The 22,672-nt window shown below is 39.6% G+C and overlaps 2 protein-coding genes across 3 annotated transcripts in view; both read right to left on the bottom strand.

Annotated features, from left to right (window-relative positions):
- DNAH10 (dynein axonemal heavy chain 10) overlaps positions 1–7,090 on the bottom strand; it is a 49,986-nt gene extending 42,896 nt beyond the window's left edge. The window contains exons 1-11 of the mRNA XM_030958928.1: positions 6,698–7,090; positions 6,294–6,386; positions 5,720–5,835; positions 5,123–5,294; positions 4,657–4,814; positions 3,741–3,971; positions 2,908–3,098; positions 2,272–2,470; positions 1,379–1,573; positions 1,060–1,230; positions 245–421 (exon numbers count right to left, since the gene is read on the bottom strand). Of these exons, the coding sequence (XP_030814788.1) occupies positions 245–421; positions 1,060–1,230; positions 1,379–1,573; positions 2,272–2,470; positions 2,908–3,098; positions 3,741–3,971; positions 4,657–4,814; positions 5,123–5,294; positions 5,720–5,835; positions 6,294–6,386; positions 6,698–6,914 (1,920 nt within the window). The 5' untranslated portion in view covers positions 6,915–7,090. The remainder of the gene's footprint in view (positions 1–244; positions 422–1,059; positions 1,231–1,378; positions 1,574–2,271; positions 2,471–2,907; positions 3,099–3,740; positions 3,972–4,656; positions 4,815–5,122; positions 5,295–5,719; positions 5,836–6,293; positions 6,387–6,697) is intronic.
- A 1,116-nt stretch (positions 7,091–8,206) lies between these two features.
- Positions 8,207–22,648, bottom strand: ATP6V0A2 (ATPase H+ transporting V0 subunit a2). Of its 2 annotated transcripts, none has more exons than XM_030959089.1 (20): positions 22,488–22,648; positions 21,091–21,169; positions 19,993–20,090; positions 19,651–19,788; positions 19,207–19,307; positions 18,431–18,557; positions 17,599–17,681; positions 17,163–17,256; positions 16,646–16,858; positions 15,964–16,114; positions 15,206–15,345; positions 14,323–14,477; positions 13,296–13,386; positions 12,880–12,998; positions 12,195–12,405; positions 11,943–12,062; positions 11,345–11,464; positions 10,012–10,129; positions 9,437–9,608; positions 8,207–8,563 (listed from the first exon to the last, which is right to left on the bottom strand). In XM_030959089.1, exons 1-20 carry the CDS (start codon positions 22,602–22,604, stop codon positions 8,461–8,463), a joined length of 2,550 nt encoding a protein of 849 aa, XP_030814949.1. In that variant the 5' UTR covers positions 22,605–22,648; the 3' UTR covers positions 8,207–8,460. The 2 variants fall into 2 exon arrangements, with proteins under 2 accessions (XP_030814949.1, XP_030814950.1); XM_030959090.1 differs by having other exon boundaries at positions 21,091–21,303; positions 22,488–22,612.
- Between the last annotated feature and the right edge of the window lie 24 nt (positions 22,649–22,672).

The following is a 22,672-nucleotide window of genomic DNA, read 5'->3' as shown; positions in this document are numbered from 1 at the left end:
GATAAGTGAACAAGTAACAGCCTGTAATTAATGCAGACAGTGGAGAATGTGGGCTCTTGAATTATGTAATTGATTCCATCACTGTCTCCCTGGGAAACAGTGGGAAGGTTCCAATTCAGTTTTCACATCTAACACGGCTTGCTGTGTGCAAAGACTTGAGACTTCCCCTCACATTAGAGCACTTTCACATCTTTAGAAGCATATAACAGAAGTTATATATCAAGTACCAAAAGACCCAACATACTTCCTGTCCACATTCAGAGGCAAGCAACTCCTCTTCTTCCTGGAACAGAGTAATGGTGTGCCTGATCCGATGGGAAAGGGATCGGGACCAGGAGATTGCTCCAGCCACTGGAGGATGGTTCTTGTACAGAGGTGGATCCTTGAGGTTCTGAACAAAGATTTGCTCAACAATTTCAACCTAGAAGAGAATAAAATATTGCAAGGAATCATTTTCCCACTGCTTGTCCATGATCGCTGTCTGATACACAGCACAAGTTCTGAAGCTAATTCCAGTAGCAGGATAAAAATAATCATTTTGTCTTTATTTCTATATCTTGTGGAACTGCCATTATGGCAGCATGTTCTGTGAGATTGTTTTACGTTTAATGTTCATTGAAATATCAAAAAAACAGCTGATACAAAAAGCTTCCCAACATTCATTCTAGCCCTCCAAAGTTGATCTATGACATCTTCTGATTGTATCATGAACTTGGTCATGACAAGGAAGCTGTAGGGCAAAAAGATCCGTTTTCCCAGGAAGGTTGAGCTGCTGTTTACAAGGTGCAGGAATAGCCACAGGCCTTGTTGCATTCAGAGCACAGTGCTCCCACACAGTGTCTCACATATATAGATGTGCATAACATTTCAGCAAATTCAGCAGACTATTTCTCCAACTTGGTCCCAAAAAAACAGAGCAATTATCATGTTTATTTATAAAAGTTTTCAGTCTTTTACATAGTAAATGACACCACACAGGTATTTAGACATATACAGATTTATGATTTTCATTAGGTAAAGAACTTCATGTACTGGATTAGAAATCCCTAAATTGAATACCTCTTTACAATATTGCTCCAAAACAACATTGAACTTTTTAATGAACTGCTTATTAATAGTTTCAGGAATCTGGAGGTGTTTGTACTTTGACAGCAGGCCAAAAGCAGTTTCTGCTGATCGAAGGGTTGTAAAAGATTCATCAATAAATCTTGTCATCTTTTCTTCAATATCCTAAACAAAGGAAGAAACAAAGAAACTCTGTCACTTAGAAATTCATCCTGCAAAACCAAGAAAGGGTTGAAAAATGAAAATACTTTTTAATAAGAGCAGTCAAGCTTATTTTTACTATTTTTTGGCAATCACAGTATATGGTACCTACCACAACATCTTCTCTGAATTCTTCCACAACAAATGCCCAGTCACGTGCATTTTCCACCCTAAAAGGGTCAAAGCTCAGGTCTTCCATAGGACTAATTACTATATTTACTTCTCTCTGTAGTTCATCAACACCCTTTGGATTTTCTGTCACAGTTATCAGTTCAGGAATAAATAAATTCTGAAGTTCTTCAGCGACCTATTAATTCACAAGAACATACCATAAAGCTTTCTTTTTAATATTTTTTATGCCACTAAACACATTATTGTTAAATTTTTCCTTTAAAAATATCAGCCACTCAGAGAATGACCAGTTTGTGCTATGATTTAAACTTCAAATATTTCAATATGAGACACTGAAAAAAACAGAGCAACAATCTACAAGCCCAGCATTTCAGTTGCTGTAACAGATAATACTCAGTTATCAGTCCTTTCACTCCACTTTACACACAGTTTATTGATTGTCCATATTGCTAATTACCCTGACTTAAATTAGCCTAAACACAGCATCTCTCCATTCATATGTTATTCTGCAATTAATACACAGACTGACAGATGGCCAAATTTTATATTATAGTATACATAAATGGTATTTTATCTATCTCATTAAGGTGGCAACCCATGAAAATCATAAATGTGTGAAACAGTTGCTGCAAGTCTCTTATGTTCAGACCATGTACAAGTGATACCTTTCCCCAACCAGTACCTGGAGTAAAGTTATTCCACCTCCAGCATTTCCACCTCCAGCATTAAGTGCAGTTTTGTTGGAATCAAAGGCACCACTCAGGTCTCAAACAAAAAACTAAAAGTTGTTAACAAGTCTACACCTACACAAAAGAATCTCCTCTACAGTAGAAGACAGTGATTACACGATCTATTTACTGTCTATATTCCTACCTGAAAAATGTCATAGAGATCTTGACAGATTGAAACCATATAATCCGTTTTTTCAAATAAACTTTTCACATCAAATTTCCAGTATCGCTTACTTCCTGACTCTTCAACTTGGATACAAGTAGTAAAATAACATTTTTTCCATTGTTCAAGAGTGTTTTTTGCTTCTGTTATTTTCTTTTTTGCAGTAGCTGTGTCTTGTCTATTAATCAAATCAACAGAGTTAAGATATTATAGATAGAAATACTATAGATTAAAAATTCATATCTCCACTGGAATAATATACCCTGGTTTAGCACTTCTAACTATACAAGATCTAGGCAAAACTTATAACTTATTTTCAATGTGATTTTGAAAGGCGATATTATTTGAGGAGTGATTTTGGTTATATTTATGGCACTTTTTTACCTCTATCTTTCTATTTGTTTTATTGGCTCATGTTTTTTCAATAGAAAAGAGGACAAGAACCTATATCTTCAGGGCTGATTTAATAATTTATGAAAATTACAAAATAAATTGACTTCTAATACAACTTCAGATGGCTGCAAAATACAGACACCTCTTTGGTGGAAGCAAGCAAATATAATAATAAAATATTTCTATAAATACAGCCCGGTTAAAGAGGAACCCTGCACTTACTTAAAGAGTGTTTGCAGGTCCACAACTCTGCGCACTCTTTCGGAAATCTCCCAGGAAATCCGTCCCAAGAAGGGCACCATGCGCGCGTCCTTGTTGTAGTGCCGTGACATGATCCACACCAGCCTCAGGGTGTTCAGCAGGGAAGGGATGACATTGGAGATAACATCAACCCCAGTGCCAGTTGATAAATTCTATGGAATGCATATTGTGGGTAAGATGTCATGAAAACATACAAATTCATACTCAGTAAACTAATGCTTGTTCTGTACATGCCTCAGGTTATGAAAGTCTGTAAGATTATTAAATAAATAACCTGGACAAGGAGACATCCTGCTGCCTAAATAACACACATGGTTAAAGATGTGCAAATCTGCACCTTTTGCTCCAAATTATTTTAGGTCCTGATTTTAAATTTTGGCCCAACTCTTTGTTTGGATGATCTTCAATACAATTTAAACTTTGAAACATCAGCTGTAATTTGTGGTAGAAATTACCTATAAAATGGAGTAGAGAAATCTTTGTTTTCCCCAGTTCAGCTATGCCATCAGAACTCCCAAGGTTGGACTACGAACTCCCAAGGTTGGACTACAAACTCCCAAGATTGGACTACAAACCACGTGCTCACAGCCCTGAGCTTTCAGGCATTAGAACCACTGAAACTCAAACAAAATAAGCAACTCTTTCTTAAAATGAAATATAGCTTGTTAATCTAGAGTATATCTTTATTGCTGCTAAAGAGTGAAAAAATAAACAAGAGGTAATTAGATCAACAGAGAAACCAAACTCAGGTAAATACAGTTTAAACTTGACCAAGTTTTCTCAAGGGCAGGTACCTTCAAATGGTGTTCAAGAGTTGAGAGAAACTTAGCATTGTCTTGAGCTTCCATGTGATGCTTTTTGAGGTCTCTTAAGACTATCTGTAAATTTCCAGTAAACTCAGGTTCAGCTTCCTGCAGAATTTCCAAGACTTTTTGCACCTCTGGAAGCTTCATCTGTTCAGTAAGAGCCCTTAAAGCAGCATTATTTTCACGCCAGAGGTTAATCTCTGCAAGTGGACCATTACCCTACAAGTAATATGGAATCAAATACAAAAAGATGAATTACCATTATGCAAGAGTGAATATTTGTAATCAGGATTATATTTGTTCCTTGTTTTCAATAAACTTTATGCTGAGATAAACTTGATATGATTCAACCATGCAAAAAGCCAGAGAGAAGAAGATCCTGAAATAAAGTTATACACACACAGAAGGGAACTGCTTATGGGGAGTATATCCCTGAGGTTATGGCTTTTGCACAGGTAACTTTATAAAATCCCTCAGCATGTTTGATGGTATTAGTTAAACACACATTTGCAGACTGAAACCTGAAAAAAAGAATTTTTGCTTTTGTTTGAGATCACTTTTTTACAAAAAAGAAAAAATACAGCTGTCTATTTAAAAAAAATTTACTCAGTGTAGCTTTTAGTGTTTCTTTGCTCTTTAGAAGAGAGCAGATAACAAAACGCCCTTAGTTTTCCACAGCTGTCCTGTGTGGGTAGGATCTGCAGTGAATTACTTCATATTTTATTTATATTCTACTTCCAGAGCCATAGAGCGCCTCAATGCTTTTGTTCTCCTTTTCAATAATTAGTTAATGGTCATCCAACAATCAAACATGAAGAGGAATTAAAAATTAACACAGTTCTTGTGGGGAAATGAAGCAAAGTCTCCAGGAATAAAAGCAGCTTGTTGTCACAAGCTATGTTACCTCTGGAACCTTTTTCAGTTGTTCCTTCAGAACTCCAGATATTAATTTCTGCCAGGTCACTGCACAACGTTTCAGAGACTGAACCACTCCTGGAACTGTGGCAAGAACAGCCACTTCTCTATCTAGATTTACAGTGGGCATCTCCAGTTTCAGATGTTCTATTGGAAGAAAACACACACAGAATTAACTGCCTTGTTCTGGCAGCACTGGTAACATGGCACCACTGGATATGTCTACTCCCTCTCCTACTCTTACTCCAAACTCTTTCAAAGACTTATCACTGATTTCATCCATTTCTCCACACTGCTTGCTATGCTTCAGGGTGAGAAAAGCACAGGTGGTATCAGCAAAGAGCAGCTTTAATCAAATCTGGTGTTCTACAGAAAGCCACTCTCAGGTGAACCTCATTCTACTGCCATGTGCTCTAATCACCACAGTGCTGGCAGAGGCAAAACATTCACCTCACCTGGTATGATCAGCTGAGTTTCGCTCCCCATTAGACTTTCCACCGACTCCACTGACTTTCTAGGCTCAGTCTCAGGTAATTTAATTTCTTCAGAGTCTGTGTTTTCACTGTCTGAATCAAAGGAAGTTTTCTCAGTCTGCTGCTGACCATGGGAGGCAGCTGGTGAAGACTGCTAGGATTGAAACAGGTGCCACAGATTAGATGGGTCATATTAAAAAAAAAAGCATACAAGCAATTTGCTTAACCATTAGATATTGTTCTTAAATTTAATTTAAGCGTGTCTCCTTCCATTTCACATCCTTAGCATGATTCTCTCTGCCTCAAGTTTTGCAGGGGAAAAGCTCCAGCATGCCTTTATGAAAGTCTGTGAGCACAGAAATAGAGGTGTCTGGTGTCACACTCTTAAACAATTCTCAAATAGAGGGGAAAATGGGGAAACAAAATATCAAATAAGCATTCACAAATATTTCATTTTGGCATATAAAGGTCACTTATTAAATATTAATATTTATTATGCATAGTCCACATAATACTAAATAGGCAAATCACTCCTAGAAACACTCAAGATTCCATATATAAAAGCTGTCACTCATTTACCTGTGAGATGGCATTCTTTAGCATCAAGAGAGTGTCATCAGTCAGCATACCAGACTTTATCACTCGAGGAAGAATCTCATTAGCTTCAGTCAGGTCTTTAGGTACAGGAACTGTTTCTAAACACATACAAAAAAATTAGTATAAATCTAATTAATTGATACAGAAATTATAAAGTCATTCTTATAATAAGTTAAAACTCCAATAAAACACTACTAGGTGCAAGTCATGTTCAAAACTAGCGCTGGTTTTAATAGTGCAAATGCATTTTCAGAAAGGGCAGAAAAATACTTCAGCATCATCACCTGGCTCTAAGTCTTTACAAGTCAGCCTGATAGAATACAATTTCCTCTTCAAAAGAACAGTGGCTTGATTTGAACTTTTACTCTACAGACAGAGGAGGAAAATCTTGCACAGAAATGCTGTAAAATGACAAAGCACCCCCAGCCCTGGCTGAGGTTAAATAAGTTGGATGTGCACTATCCTGAGTCCCTGTCTCTATCATATCTTCACAATGGGAAGTGCTGTTTAATGCAAAACTGAAAACGCTGAGGCTGCAGTTTTTTAGGGCACATACCTTTGGTGTCTCTCAGAAAATACACAGTAGAATTTGACACAAATTCTTCAGGAATTTCGTTAAAAGCCACATAGAAACGCTCACTCGTGCTGCCTGCAAGTGCACAAATGCAAAATGCGAGGAAAGCATGATATAACACTGCAGAGGGATGATGCAAATCCCACAAATAGAGGGGACAACATTCTAGAAATGGGCGCTATAGAAGGGATTCAGGAAAAAACAGCCCAAGGGATGGAAAGGCAGGAAAAGGGGTAAAAACAGGGGTCAGGAGCTGCGACTCATCAGATGGGACGAAGAGGGGTTTGAGGGAGGGGGGAAAGAGGGAGCTGGGGCCAGGCAGTGCCCAGGGAGAGCTCAGCGGGCCGGGGCAGGGGGACCCTCTCCCTCTCCCACCCGCTCCTCACCGGCCGGGCCGGGCCGCTCGGCCCGCAGCAGCAGCAGCGCCGTGCCCGCCCCGCTCGCATCCTCGCCGCCCTCAGCGCCAAGGCCGAAGAAGCGCAGCACGACCCGGGCATCCTCGCCGCGGCTCAGCAGCTCCTCGAAAGGCGCCGGATCGCTCAGACCCAGCAGGGAGAGCGCTCGGTCCCGCAGCCACCGCACCCGCACGTCGTCCAGGCTCATGGCGGCAAGCGGCCCGACGCCTCCCGGTGGCCACGGCAACGGTGCGGGGTGGAGCGACGGCTGCTGCCCGCCTTCAGCCCGCTTCGGGAGGCTCCGGGCCCGCCTCAGGAGGCGCCTCGAGCGGCCGTGCTCCCGTACAGAGTCCGCCCCGCGCTACCGCCCGTCGCGGGCGCTCCTTCTCCTCAACACCGGCCGCGCTTCTTCCCCTCAGCACCAGCCGCTCGTTCCCCTCAACACCGGCCGCCCCTCACGGCCGCTCGCTCCCCTCAGTGCCCGCCGCCCCTCACGAGCGCTGGATCGCCGCGTCACCCGCCGCCTCTCACGAGCGCTCGCTCCCCTCAGCGCCCGCCGCCCCTCACGAGCGCTCGCTCCCGGCAGCACCGGCCGCCCCTCACGAGCGCTCGTTCCCCTGGGCACCGTCTGCCCCTCACGGCCGCTCGTTCCCCCGGACACCGGCCGCCCCTCACGAGCGCCGGTTCTCCCCGGCACCGGCCGCCCCTCACGGCCCCTCGTTCCCCTCAGCGCCCGCTGTTCCCCCCGGCACCGGCCGCCCTTCACGGGAAAAGCGGTGCCTGAGGCAGAGAAAAGGGTACGGACAAACACAGGGCCCGCTCCGCACAGCGCAAACGAGGCTTTATTGGGAATTCGTATGAAACAAGTGCAAAATTTAATTTGTGCTGTTCGTATGGCACAGATGTTAAAATATCATGGCAATATCCCCATTTTCACACTGATACAAAAATAATATAAAACGACCCCTGTCCACCTATGCGTATAATTTGGTTCTACACCATCAGAGAATGCTGTTTGTGTGTCCTTAGAGCCAAAACAGAAACAAGAATCGAGGACAATTCTTTATTCCATGTGCAAAAGTTTTTCCTCACTACAGTGGAAAAGAAGAGGAGTAACACTTGTGAATCCTGCTTTCTTCCATAACATTAAATATAAATATAAATATCCGTGTGGCTTCCGAAAGCTTAAAGTAGTAACTCTAAGCAGAACCCAGAATGAAGAGATAACATTTCCAGTGCAATTTTAAATATGGCCAAAAAAGAGCACATTGCATTGGTGTGTATAAATTTACACTTCATAATCATCCTGGAATACAGACTGAAAACAGAACATTGCTTCTATTGCGTTGTTGAATGGCTCCCAAAGTGCACAAGATGCAGCTGGGTTAAGTATGTGATTAGTAATGAATGTTTAAAATAATGAAAAGTCTTTCAGATAACTTAAAAGTGATAGACACTCAAAAAAAAAAAAGCCTACATGGGTTTCAGGACAAGCAGTAATTTTTTTTTTAAGAATAAAATTAATTTACAACATTAGTTTATCAAGAAAAATGTACATTTTATATCTATATATTTTACAAGATGCTCCAGATCTGCTATGTCTTTCTGTGGGAGGTATGTTTTACAGAATTGTTTGGCTGCATTATAAGGCAATCAGTGAAAACCACTTCGTTCCACAAGAAACCATTCATAGGCAAGATCCAATCACAGTTACTTGCAGACAATTCCAAACATTTCTGCTGACAGCAGCCAAATTATAATGCACTATCTTTATTAAAATGTAAAGAAATGTGCTTAAAAGAGAAAGGCATAAACTTGTATCCTCCACCGGAGTAGAATTTGTTCTGAAATTCCACCCTGAAACGAGACAAAAAACCAGAATCTGTACATGAATCCAAAATTAGTTATCAAGGGACAGAACTGTGCAACCCAAGAAGCTGAATAAAACCAACTCCAACCCTCTCACTTGTTTTCTGTGCAGCTATTTACCCTTCCCATCGCAGTCCCAGGCTAACTTTATTATTTTTATTGTTTAACTCCTGTTTCTCAGGAGACCCACAGGCACTAAACCAGGCTGTAAAGGCTCATGTCTTACTTCTGGCTTACTCATTTGTTTCTGAGTGAGTTGTAGCCAATTGTTTTGCAAGCGTGCAATATCATGAGAACAATCTGTCACATACGTAGCTCCACCTTCTGTCTTTGGTCACTATATGCCTTTGTGTAAGTTGTAAATTCCATCAGATTTCAAACTAAACATGCTCTGAATCCACTCCAAAGTGCAGAGCTTGTGATATCAAGACTAAGAAAGGATTAAAATACTTAAGAGTTGGCAGCCCCACTCACTAATATAAATGTTCTGTTGAACCAAATAAATGGACTGAAACCATATAGTGAGATAACCAGACTGATATTAAAAATACTTATACAAGCTACTAATATTCTACATTATGAAAAGCTACAATATTAGAAATCAAGTGTACTTTGTGAATGTGGTTGAAGTTGAAATGCACCATATGCATATATTTGAATCCACTGAACATATTCCAGAGGAACAATCAAATCCAACTAACAAGGCATTTATTTAATATAACTAAATAAATGTATTTCAGTAGCAATGAGGCTGTTGAATTTTACACTTTCCCTTTTTAATGAGGCACTAAAATTTTGCCATAAAAACTCCCCTTAAACAAGCCAGCATATGCTGAAGTGGTATATAGAAAAAGAACGTACCAGTGAAGTCGTATAGCATGGAGAAAAGCAGAAAGCCCCTCCATGACCAGCAGAATTAAAACTGTCAGCACAGAAAAGAATGCCATCACTGGGATTAGCAGAAGGACACCGTACATCGTATCCACACGCAGACCCACTCTCATCACCATCTGCCACAGAACTTCTGATAACTCTAATAAAAACCAGAAAGTTGCCATAATTGAGGTTGGTACTGAGTGCCTTCACCCACTGAGCCACTCTGACCTGCTCATTTACCAACAGAGGAGTACCTGCTGAACATGGGAGTATAAGCAACCCCCCTCCCAAGAGAGCTGCCCCCATCCCCTCAAATGTTTAAAGATACACCTCAGTGTCAAAATCAGACCTACTGAGAGCAATATTTTACATAAAGTCACAGTTTTAATTTGGAGGCTTCCACAAATCATGATTAGTTGAAATAGGGATTTTTTTTAATTAAGAAAAAGTGTATTTCGTGGTAGTATCAATGGAACAGGCCAGCCTCCCTCTAACAGAATTAAAAGTACAGATGTAGCAAAAAAATCCCCAAAAATACCAAAAAACCCATTCCCACTTACGTGCATGAGCAAGACTTAATGCCCAGAGTCTCAGGTATGAGGCTGTGTTAGAGATGCATCCCAGACAGTATTCAATGGTATGAATTGCTTGGTTCATAAAAAGATCTGAAAAGTTCGGCTAAAAGATAAAAACATATTTGTATCAATTTTAACAACATAGAGAACAAAACATGAGAGAACAAAAACATTCATCTGCAAATTCTTATTACATGGAGGAAGAATTCCATTGAAGGGTAAGAAATTGATTTTATATCAAGTAAAGAAAGTGTGCCATGTAGAAGATCCTTATTACAGAGATAATATTTAAAAAAATCAGATGCTACAGTTTTCCAGCATTACCTTGTTGACAGATAAAAAAAATGCAATTTATGTTTTCCAGAAGGAATATGATCTAATTCTTGAAAACTTTAAGTACTATAACCAGTTCTAATTCCCATTCTATTAAAATTCTAAGCTTACAATATCAATTTTTTCATCTTTAAAAGCAGGGGTAATTATCAGTAATGCTACTCATAGAAAGATAACCACACTAATACTGTAAGTTCTAAATATAAATACTTGTTACTAATAGAGTTTCAAAACTGCTATTACTGAAAATTTCAACACTTACTTTGTTGGAATGTTGTATTTCAACACTTTGCATAATACATTCTGAGTAAATAATTCTTGTATTTTCTATACAGAAGAAACAAGAATCTTACTACCCCAGTGAGACAAGAACTATACATATTCTGCACATTAGGAAGCTGAAGCAATTGTTTGTCTTTCAACTCACATAGAATCAGTGGAATCTGCCCAGACCTTTAAAAATTTGCCCAAAATAAACAGCAGCAGTGGGTGGGGACTGGGACTCAGCTGCCCCAACTCCTCATTAGCAATAATCCTCATAACAAGATGTAATTTGCAGAAATGAAAAGACTTTTGTCCAGTTGAAAAGCCAAGATTAATTAACAGAAAGCTGGGCAGTCACCACCTTGCCTCAAGTTTAAGAATCCATAAAACCAAACAAAACCCAGGATCTTTATCCCACTCTTCAATATAAGAAAACCTGTACTCCTAGTTGCAGAGTCTTAACTGCAAATAAAACATTCTTTCTGTTCTCTACTACAGATAGGTTGTAGTTTACTGTAAGTCTGAAAATACCAGAAAATAATGATAAAATAGCAAGAAATAACTATAAGTAAATTGCATTTGGGCACCAGGGTCTTTGTAAAGGCTCAGCTGAGTTTCTTCAAAACTGCTCAACTCATAGTGTACAGGTTATCTATTGACTACCCACTTCTATAATTTGCTTTTAAGAACATGGAAACCAGAGATTAAATAAAAGCATTACCTCCTCTGCATCCCCCTCTCTGTGCCCGCTGTCTGAGTGAGTGACACCTTCTTCGAGATCGTGACATGACAGGAGACAAAGCTCTTCTTCACTTTCTTTTCGGATAAGCTTGTAGCCACTCTGCAAAATGGGAATGGATTGTCTCTTCAAGTAGGCTGCCACTGTCATTTTTTAAATTTACTTAAAGTAGTCCCAGGCAAAGGCAAAAAGATTTAGAGGAATGAAGCACTATTACTTCAGCCCAAAAGTTTCCAAACGGAGCAGAAACTGGTAAGACAAGGAGTAATGGGTTCAAACTGAATATAGATATACAGAAGAAATTCTTTCCCATGAGGGTGGTGATGCCCTGGCACAGTTTTCCCAGAGAAGCTGCGGCTGCCCCATCCCTGGAAGTGTCCAAGGCCAGGCTGGAAGGGTTTGGAGCAACCTGGGATAGTGGGAGATATCCCTGCTCACCACAGAGGGTGGAATGAGAGGAGCTTTAAGCTCCCTTTGAACCCAACCCATTCCATGAAATACCCATAAGGACACAGTCTGTGCAACAAACCAGCAGCTGAATTCTGCAGCACTGAGGAAATGTGTGTCTTTCAGTACTTACCCTATACATTCTTATGCCTCGGCCTCCACTGTGCAACCAGTATAAATAAAGTGGTTTACCAAGCAGCATTACAGGAACACAAAGAAAAGCAACACTAAGTAAAAACTTCTGCAGAGGAATCTGTTGGTGGGAGGGAGGAAAATTAGATTAGATCACAAAATCCAAAGTAGGAAAAGCCATCCCCTTTTCCTTTAAAGTATTATCTGCATAGGGAACACAGGATTTCCAAAAGCTTGGAAGAACATTACTCACCTGGCCACTGAAGAAGCTCTTTGTTTCACCACTAGGAAACAGGAACATGTTAATGAATTGTATCAGAATACTGGGAGCAGCTGTGGAGTTCTCTGCAGAGTATGCCAACCATTTAAAGAAGATCATGAACACCAGGTAGCCAAATATGCACAACATGAATAAAAGTTCAGGAATAAAAACCAAATAAATATTATAAGTCTTCTTGAAATGCCTGAAAGGTAGAAAAGTGGAAAAAATAAAAGTAAAAAGTTTTAAAAATAAAAGTTTTACAACCACAGCCCAAATACAATTTCAATACAACAAAGCACGTTTAAACAGCAAGACTGAGATTACAATCTGGAGCTGATTTCTTTGTATTCAGTGAAATTTTATCAGGTATTTCAGTGGAAATAAAAACTGTAAGAGGCATATATTTTTATTTACCAACAAGTGAAATAAAGCCTTGTATTAATTTGTTTTGGGATTTTTTAGTATAATATTGAACCATCATCTTACATATGTGAAGGAAGACCTCTCCATTATTGTCTTTTTATGAGAACAGTTTTTATGAGAACTTTTTATGAGAACAATTACTCTTATTCTGTTCTAAAACAGTAATTCCAGTTTCTCTTACAAGATAAACTGTAATCATTCCAGACCTCACAAAAAATACAATGTTTCTATTATTTTAACTTCTTGTACTTACAAGTGGTTAAACAGCCCCAATATAACTCCAAATGTCATGTGAGTCACTCCGAAGATCACAGACATTTTCATTTTGAATGAATTTAGAAAAGTGAGACGGTTGCTTGCCAAATTCCATATCTGAAGAAGAAAACACCAAACCAAGATTGATGAACACCACAACAGCAGGAATAAACCAGTATCCATTTTCTACTGGGAATCAGAATTCTACCTCAAATGGAGGTCACAACTGAAATTTGAGTTTTGTAAAAATAGTTCAGTCTTTGACTTGTCATAAGAAAACATGTTATTGAACAGAGAATACAATCAGAAATGTATTTTTTTCTTAGTCAGATTTATCTTACTTATAAACATACCAAAATCTAATGGACAAAGACTGATCATCACAAGTGGATAATTAAAAAGAATTCAACTCACCGGATCAATTCCAAAGGGATAAGCTCCATTGTAGACACCAGAAACATTTGGATCCAGTGCTAAATATCGATTATCTTCCAGATCCTTATCACTGCAGTGAAAGAAAAACACTCAGATTTGACACTTTAAACATAATTACAATATACTTTCAGTTCTGCAGGACACTGCTCCTGCTTTCCTTTACCTAACTCACCCACTGCCACACTTTAAAAGAGAGTAAGGGTTTCTAAACACAAAACTCCTGACTAATACAAACAATAGCTAAAAAAATCCATCTAGAACCTCACAATCTGGGCTTAATTCACATTCACTGTCTTCAAAACAAAGTTTATGGATTTTATTCCACATTCCCCTAGAACTCAAAGTTTCATTTTAAAAGTTCACAGTTTGCTTTTGCATGAAATTCACTGTCAAATGCCCAAAGAATAATTGCTACCTTTTTTTCTGTTCTGCATTTGGGGAAGTTTCTACTTTATTTTTGTACAGTTTTTCATTATCACAGCACACACAACTCGTTCAGATTTTTAGCCAGTGGTCTTACTCTTTGAAGCCACATCCTGTTTTGGAAGGTACCAGGAGATTTAAATACCAAAGGGTCATGACACCTCAAATCAGTGAGGTTATCCCACTCTGAGAAAAAGCAGATTTGGCAATTGACATAGACTATTTTTTTTCTTTTTTTCTTTTTTTTTTTTTTTATGCTAGCAAGAAAAGCTGTGCAGAGACTACTGATTGCCAGGTAATTAATTTACTTCATTAATAGTTAATTTCTTTTAGTAGAGGCAAATGCCACTCAGGTATTCATTCCAGAAGCATGACCTAGGACAAATAAGTCCAAAACTAGACCTGTGTTTTCTATTCCTCTGAAAATCTTTATATAGACATACAAACACATCTAGAAAATAAAAACTAAAACATCAATGGAAAGATAAATCATAACAGGATAGTTAAAATATATGAACAAAAGGGTTAAACTGCTGCAGGAAATACATCTCTGGTTTAATGGTATACCAAACATGCTGCTCACCTCCAAACCTTTTCATACATTGCTGAAACATTCCATCCAGATCCAAATATATTTATTGACTTTGAAAAGCAGTCATTATAGATCAATCCAGTGTATATAGAAAAGAGTCCCATTAACAATATCACATATCGGCCTTCAAATACCATTTTCATTATCTGTCAGTATTGGGGAAAAAGAAAAAATAAAGAATATCATCTGTTATGAGAGCACAGCTTAGCTAGACATGTCTAAGAGAAACACATTTTTGGACACATAAAGACTTCTAAAAACTAGAATTTATTTGTGAACAGTCATTAAGGAATATGAGCTCCCATGACACACACTGAGACTTTTATCACCAGCATCCTTAGATTAAGGAAGGGTCTTTTTAAGCCATTTCCTTCCTGAGACTACTTTACAAGAAATCACACATTTGCAGGCATTCTTAATTGAACATAATTCTAATAAGAGATGCAGGTGTTCCTGCATTCCAACCCATATGGTTAAAAAATGTAAGTGAAGTTTAATAAATTTCAAACTGCAACTCTTTTTATAAACAATAAAAGGTGGAATTTGAAAAATCATTTTCTTCCCACATTGCCACTGTAATGATATTCTGTAAAACACATCACCGAGTAGCCCTGGTAGAAGTAAAGACAATCTTAAAAGCATCAATTTTTTCTAAGTCTTTCATTACAACTTGATTATTTCTGCTCTTCCAAGTGAATAGTTTAAAATATGACATTAATCTCAAGGAATATGGGGTCTTCTAACACAGAAAATCCTAAAAGAATGGAAAAAAGCCTAATTAAGTACCCATGCAAAAAAACAGTACTTTTCAGAAACAGTGACTATTCAAATGATCTGGCTGGATGAGAAGTAAATAATTTGTAATTCCTTTTACCTCATCTTGTGCTCTTTTTAACCTAGGGTGGTTTTCATACAGTATTGTCAGGAGTGCAAATATGAACATGAGCAGCCCGTGCCCGAAGTCTCCAAACATAACCGCGAACAAGAAGGGGAAAGTGATGATGGTGTAGAGAGCTGCAAGGGCAACACGGCAGATTTCAGCACAGCACACAGATGATGTCCTGTCTGCATATCCCCAAGCAATCCCATACTCAAATCTCTCAAAGCTTTTAAGTTTGAAAGACATTTCATCCCCTACTCATAGACCTCTCCCCCACACTGTAAATTTAACTCAGTTTAAAGTTTGTTTATTGTGTAGCAATGACAACTTCACAGTTGAGCAGTAGCTGACAATTCTGAGGATATTAATATGAGCCCAGGAAAAAAACCCAACCAAACAGTGGGTATCCTCTGTGGGTATTTCAGGTCTGTATTATAAGGTATTTTCTCCTGTGCAGAATGACCCAGTCAACATAGCTACAGGTATATATTAAAGTGGGCTATACAACAAGCTGAATTTTTCAAGTGATGAACTCCACACTTCAGTAAGATCAATTACCAGTTTTCTTTTACTTTCCCCTAAACAAATCCCATCCTGCTGCTTGGAGCACTGTCTGTGCTTTTGATGAGCCACTGGAGTTTTAAAACAGCTACTAACAAGCAGTATGATTGTCACCATTTGGCCTTCAGCAAGGTATCAAGGCAAGCAGCAATGACAGCACAGCTCAGAGCTCAGCTTTCAGAAGGACCAACCTGGATTAACTTCCCCATAGCTTCCAACTCCATAAGCATCAACGATGTTCTGGAACCCTGAGGTGAATTTATTGGTACGTATCAAAGTCGGAGGAGGTTGTGTTGTTGGGATGGTATTCATGAATGAGGAAATTGTAGCTCCACTTTTCCTCTAATTACAGACAGAAGATACATTTGTGAAAGATCTCTGTTAATCTAATCAAAGTGAAAACTGCTCTATCAGCAGTTTCACTGATCCAATAATACCATTAAATTATGTCCCAAGTTTAACATTTATCCCTTTGCACCCCCTCTAAAAACTATACACAATGTTCTAATTCTTACTTCATACCAAGTATCAGATGAGACCTATCAGTCACAATATTACAAAACAAAGATTCGTTATTACAATTTTCTCTCATAAAACAAAAACAAATGCAAGGGAACTGGCACCTTCTGCATGACTGCAAATAACACTGTGGGCCCAGCTGGCCTCAGGTCCAATACAGAAGTTATTCAAGACAAAAAAGCACTACAAACAACACTAAATAAAGGCTCTGCTTATAAAAAAATTGTTTTGTACAGAGACCCAGATCTGTCTGTGCCTACTTGTAGTCTATTGTTAATAATTATTTTCTTTCCTTACATGTTCAGTTAGTTCAAGATAAAACCTTTAACATCAGTGAGTGTTCAGGTGACTTACTGAGCCCTCCTCCAATGCATGGCGCAAGTTCTGGAGATCAGCCACTGGACACCAAACCTCAGCAATTAAACATTTATTTGTGACATCAAAACTGCACAGGTTGAGGACGTGGTAAATGGCTTTCATCTTCTTCACTTGGATAACCCAAGTATAGATGGATTCTGATGCTTTATACAAGACCTGGCGCAAGTATTCCTCAGTTTTATTCAGCACCTTTGTTTGAGAAAAAAACAAAGATCTCACTGAGAATATGACAGTGGCTGTGCTGATCACAGAAGAGCACCTTGTACATGTCCAGTGCTGGGCCATGCTTTTAGGAGAGCAAACAAACTTTTGCTGAAAACAGAAGGCAAAGCCAAGTGCTGTGAGGTTTAAGAGATGTGTGCAACACGAGGCCAGGGACACAACTTACTGTCCTATCAGCTCCAAAGCTGCATGTATGTTAGAAATTATATTTAACACTGTGATTCATTAAATGATTTCCTACAGTGCAAGAGGAAATCTGTTCTTTACTCACAGTTTCAAGATCCTGAATACGAACGTTGAGTCCTTCGACCACGGCCTGGCGCTCCTCGGTGGTGTCGGGGTAGGGGTACACGTGACAGCGATAGCTGCAGGAACACAGGGCTGTGCTAATGACCAAACTCCACCACAACACATCACCCAGCCCCTGCCACAGCCAGATCTGCAACACACCACTTCATAACCATGGAACAGACTCAACTCAGAGGCAGCAATTTGCCTGTACTTGGTAAAGACTGAGAGTGAAATGACTCATGTATTTATTTGTACACTGCGTAATTATAGAGCTGGGTGCAATAAGGGGAGGAACAAATTTAACACAAAAAGCTTGTATAAAAATCAACAGTTTTCAAAAAGGGGTGCAGAGGAAAAAACAACTAGAAAATACCCCAGATATAAAGGAATGTACATATATTAGATTTACTTCTTACCAGTCACAAATCTTCTTAACTTTTTGACCGATTTGTTCACCCCAATAGGACACTAAAAAAACAGCCCACTTTGTGGTTTCACCCTAAAAAAAACCATAAAAAGTAAAGCTGATGAATTATGTTTTAACCAGCAATTCCACTGTGACATAATAATAGAGCTAAATAACAAAGCTGAACAACAAGAAAAAGCTGCATTAGTAGTACTGATCTTCCAAATGTTTAGTGAAGATCAAACAATAAAATTCAACCGTGACAATATCTCTTTCTTTTTTTTTAATATCAGAGAAAACCAGAAAAAGTTCCCAGGGAAAATCAATGACACAATATATTTTACTATCTCAGAATTCTTAGTAAGAAAAGAGTCTTTCAAAAAGGTAACAAATTAGAATTCAAGCAAAAAAAAAAAAAAGATGACAGATTAGGCTGCCGTAATTGATTTACAAAAATTAACTTGGTAATTTCACAGAAAAAACTTCACAGAAAACTAGCTATACTTGATTCTTTTTTAACTACTGAATGAACAAGTGGAATGGCTATTAAAAGGCAATGCACTGTACAGACCTAGTTAATAAATATCCAAGCAGCCATTTCTGTCACGTATTTTCACCAAGGTGGCCAATCATAAAGTCACCACTATTCCACAATGAAGTTCTGCACTCCTCAAGCTGAACCATGACAAATTAATTCCCACTTCTACAAGCTTTACAAATTATAACACTTCTAAATAGTTTTTCCTCCAAGGACACTGGGAAATCATTTCCATTTACTGCAGACAGATCTGAGCAGCAATTCTTCCAAATGAAATGAACTGATCGTTATAATGTTTACTCACGGTATCTGGATCTTCCAGAGCCTTATCCAACTCTGCATAGGTAAGAAAGGGATAGCCTTTACAGACTCTCCACAGCATTTTTTCAAATGCTTCTATCTTTGCTATGTGAACTAACCCAGATATGAATCTAGGAAAAGGAAAAATTTGAAATATAAGATAAAATGTACAAGGCAAAAAAATTGGAAATTCAGAATACATCACCACAATAATTTAGTATCTGCCATGGCTAGGGAAGGAAGCATCACCCTGAACAGGAAGTGACTGGTATAGAAAATACCAACTGTTATATAAAATTTTTATTTGCAAAATAAACAGACTACAGACCTGAGCACACAACTGGAATTACTTTTAACTGGTTATTTCTGTGATAGTGAGATTATTTATTTTTTCTTGGAAGATATCCTCTCATAACAACACCATAGACAGCAGTATCCATTCATCATTTCAAAGGCAACACAATTGATGTTACATTTACACTGCCAGGTGATTAAAACACTGTGTGTTTATCATAGAAAAAGAGTTCAAACAATAGAAGGAAGTATTGATTTAGAAATTTTCCTTTACACACGTCCTTGGTTTGATGGAAGCTTTGTGGCAGCTTTTTTGGACACTGTCCTGTTTATCTCTTCAAATAATCTGGGTTGTTATAAAGGTACATTGGGACCAGGCTCCTGTCCTGTCTAAAACTGTTTGGCACACCTGAAATAACTACAGGCCACGTTTTAAGAGAACAACTGATTCTTTACAGCCCCTCATCAAGCACATGCCATACCCACCCCAGCGAGGCACTCAGTCTGTGCGTGCGGTTGAAATCCACCAATGGCTCATTCTCCACAGAAGGAAATTCTTCAAAATTTCCATGTAAATGGGATTCATACTAGCAAATAAAAAGAAAGAACATTCATTGCTTCCAGGAAAAAAAAAAAACCCAACCTCTCATTCCATTATTATTCTAAGAAAGAAAAGGTAATTAGGTAAATGATTTAATTAAAAATATAAAACTCATTTCCATGGTCAATTCAGGCAACAGAAAGGTCCTTGATCTCAAGTGCACTGCTCTTAACAATTATAGTCAGTGCTGCAAAATTACAGTGTAAATTTCTTAGCACAATTTATGCACCAAAATAATATAATTACACCTCCATTTTCAAGCAATTCAACAGGGAAAATCACAACAATGCCACACAACAACAATCCCTGACAAACACCCCAAACAATACCTCAGGTGTTCTCCTGACAAAATTCTGTGTGATCTGTAACATGTACTTGTATTCTGTCAGTTCAAGCAGGTTTTTCCTCAGTTTTTCTTTGTTTTTAGTTACTTCCCTCATTTCTGTCTCCAGCTTCTGCAGCTGTTCCTAAGACAGAGTAAAGAAAAGACACAGAATGAGTTACAGGATTTTGGAAAACAGAGTAGGATTCATTTTCAACATGTAATAATTTGACACAGTGATAGGAGTTTCCCATTTCTTAATTAACTAAAGCTCCAGAGGTTTTATCCCCCAGTCTGCTACAGATTGCTTTGTATTGAGTACACTTTAGCATCTGTTTAGTGGAGTTACCTGGATTTCTAAAATGTGTTTCAGCAAGGGGGCAGGAGGAGCAACATCTCCTTCAGGAAGTGGAATATCTGCTTTTTTAATTTCTTGTACTAAATACCCTGGAGTGAGAAGAAAAACAGCATCAGAAAGGAAACTGCATTGCCTACACTTCCAAGAGTGCTGCAGAGTTGACCTTCAGCTGCTCTTGATGGTGCTAATCACACTGCAGCATCAAAGCCCTGGCTGTTTTATTCATTCATTTTAGCAACAATTCACACAGAAGTCTTCAAAAATGAAGAACTTGGAGAGTGGCGGGGATAAAACACACAAACCATTCCTGTCTTGGAAGTCTGCAGAAGCAAGCAAACTTCAGAGGCTTCTCTTTTCAAACAAGTATTTTCTAAGAAGCTTTTACCATTTCACAGAACCTCTTTGTTGCTGCACGGTGCCACTTTCTGCTAATGGTGCAACTGTGTCACTTTCTGCCAGAAACAGACGTGCTGCTCACTGACCCATGTTTGGAGTAAAAAGTGTTCAAACAAAGCAGCTTAAGCAACCTTGACAACAAATGCAACTCACACTGGGCAGGGGGACTGCCAAAAGAGCTGCTGGCATGACCAGCACGTGCTTCTGATGAGAGATTCCAATCAAAGGAATCCTTCAATTGTAACTTTTCCTCAGGATACACTGAAGACATCTGCAGCTTGGCTGTCATGCTCTGCCTACCCTTCTCTGTTCATTAACTACCATGATAAAACAATTATTAGTAATTTGAGATATTTTTAAAGGTGCCTGGAAAATCAACAGCATTGAGTTACACAAAATGAAGAAATAGGGAATGTCTTACAGCCAAGGAAATACCCACAGGAAAACTTCACTTTCTCTAGCAGCGTTTTAAGTAGTAAACATTGAAACAGCCTCATCTATTTATCAGCAACACATTAGCAACCATTCTTCACCTCTGAGCTTAAAAAACCCCCAAATCTATATTTAGTGTAAGTAAATTTCACAGCTTACAAAACATGTGAGGGTTAAAAAACCTGTAGCTGAAACCTCCTCAGTAGTGCCACTCTGGTAACGCCACAGATGAGAAACAGCAGACATGAAAATGAAGCTCACCAAGTATTCTTTCCATTTCTTCACATTTCTTCACTTCATTCACATATTTTCTCTGAAACACACTCACATTTGGGTTAAGCTGAAGGAGAAGGACAAAATGCTTATTAGGGGTTTGAAATAGTAACCTCCCCTAGAAAACCACAGCTGTTCCTGCAACTTCCTGGAGACAATTTGCATGAGCTCTGTGCTTGTCAGCTGAGAAGGCACAAAAACCTAAAAAGATTACAAAGTCTTCAAATAGCAAAGCTGGTTTTATTAAAGCAGAATTATCCATGCCATTGGCTAATTTTAATCAAACAACAAAATAACAAGGTCCACTGGAGAAACCATTCCTAATCTTATTTTGACAGTTTTAAAATATTGCTTAATGACTTCAAATTAACAAACCATTTGACAAATTTTCTGTGATGCATTTCCACAGTCTATTTGAAATATTAAATTTTATGTACATCCCCATAAAATGAACATGCAATATCTCTGACTACTCATCCAGCTTATTAAATCAGAACCACTAATGCATTATTTCTATAATAAATGGCATATCAGGTAACTAGAATGATATCAAAGTGTTAAACATACACTCACGTAATCATTCTTAGAAATCTGCCTCTCCTCCCTGCCATATTTACCAACTAGCTGTTTAAGTCTTCCCAGCTTTCCCTGCAACGATTTTACAAGCTACATTTCTAATGTATATCTGGAAAACATTCCAAAGTCTCACTCAGCAAGCAAAGCATCATATAATTATGATAAGACAACGCAGAGACGTGGCTAATTACTGCCCAACCCAACTTCATGTTAGGCAGGAGATTCCTCCACGATGAAGAGCCCCCCAGGAACAGGAACCTGTTATCAATAAACCTACAGAGCAGCTGTCTGTGGGTGTGTCAGTGGGGTGCCTGGAGCCATGAGCTGTGCACACACGCTCAGGCACTGAGGCTGCAGGTGGGTCAGGGGCTCTCCCATGGGATCTCGTTGCAAATGACCCCAGTTTAAGGTGCTGCTGTGAGAAAGGTGGGGTACATCCATCCCTAAGCATCGCTCCCGAGCTCCACACTGCCGGGGCTCCACACTGACTTCCCATCACTCATCCCCCCCACCCGTCCCGGTGTCACCCCTCTATGTGACCCTGCCTTGGCAGGGGTTGGACTGGATCATCTCCACAGATCCCTTCAAGCCCTAACAATTCTGTGATCCTGCTTCCAGGCGAATGCCACACAGGAAGGGCCCATACACCTGCCTGTCGGGGTCGCGGAAAGACGGCAATAAAAGCAGTTTCCACCGCCCCATCGGGGCCAAGCCCGCATCATCCCAACAGCGGCCCCGGGCCCGGCTCGGCCCTCAGGCCGGGCCCCCTTAGGGTGCCCGCAGCCCCACAGGGCCCCGGCGGTACTCACGTCTCGGAACTCGGCCAGGCCGCGCTCGCCCACCTCGCTGAGGCACTCGTAGGCCGAGCCGCTCTGCAGGAAGAGCTGCGCCAGGCACACGGGCTCGCCGCGGAACAGCGCGCCCATGGCGGCGGCCGGCCCGGGGCTCCCGGCGCGGGGCTCAGCGCAGCCGGCGGGCGGAGCGCGGCCCGGGG

Source organism: Camarhynchus parvulus, chromosome 15 (assembly GCF_901933205.1).
Source record: "Camarhynchus parvulus chromosome 15, STF_HiC, whole genome shotgun sequence".
Classification (NCBI taxonomy): domain Eukaryota; kingdom Metazoa; phylum Chordata; class Aves; order Passeriformes; family Thraupidae; genus Camarhynchus; species Camarhynchus parvulus.
The sequence above is the reverse complement of the archived record's forward strand: the minus strand, read 5'-3'. Positions and strand labels throughout refer to the sequence as shown.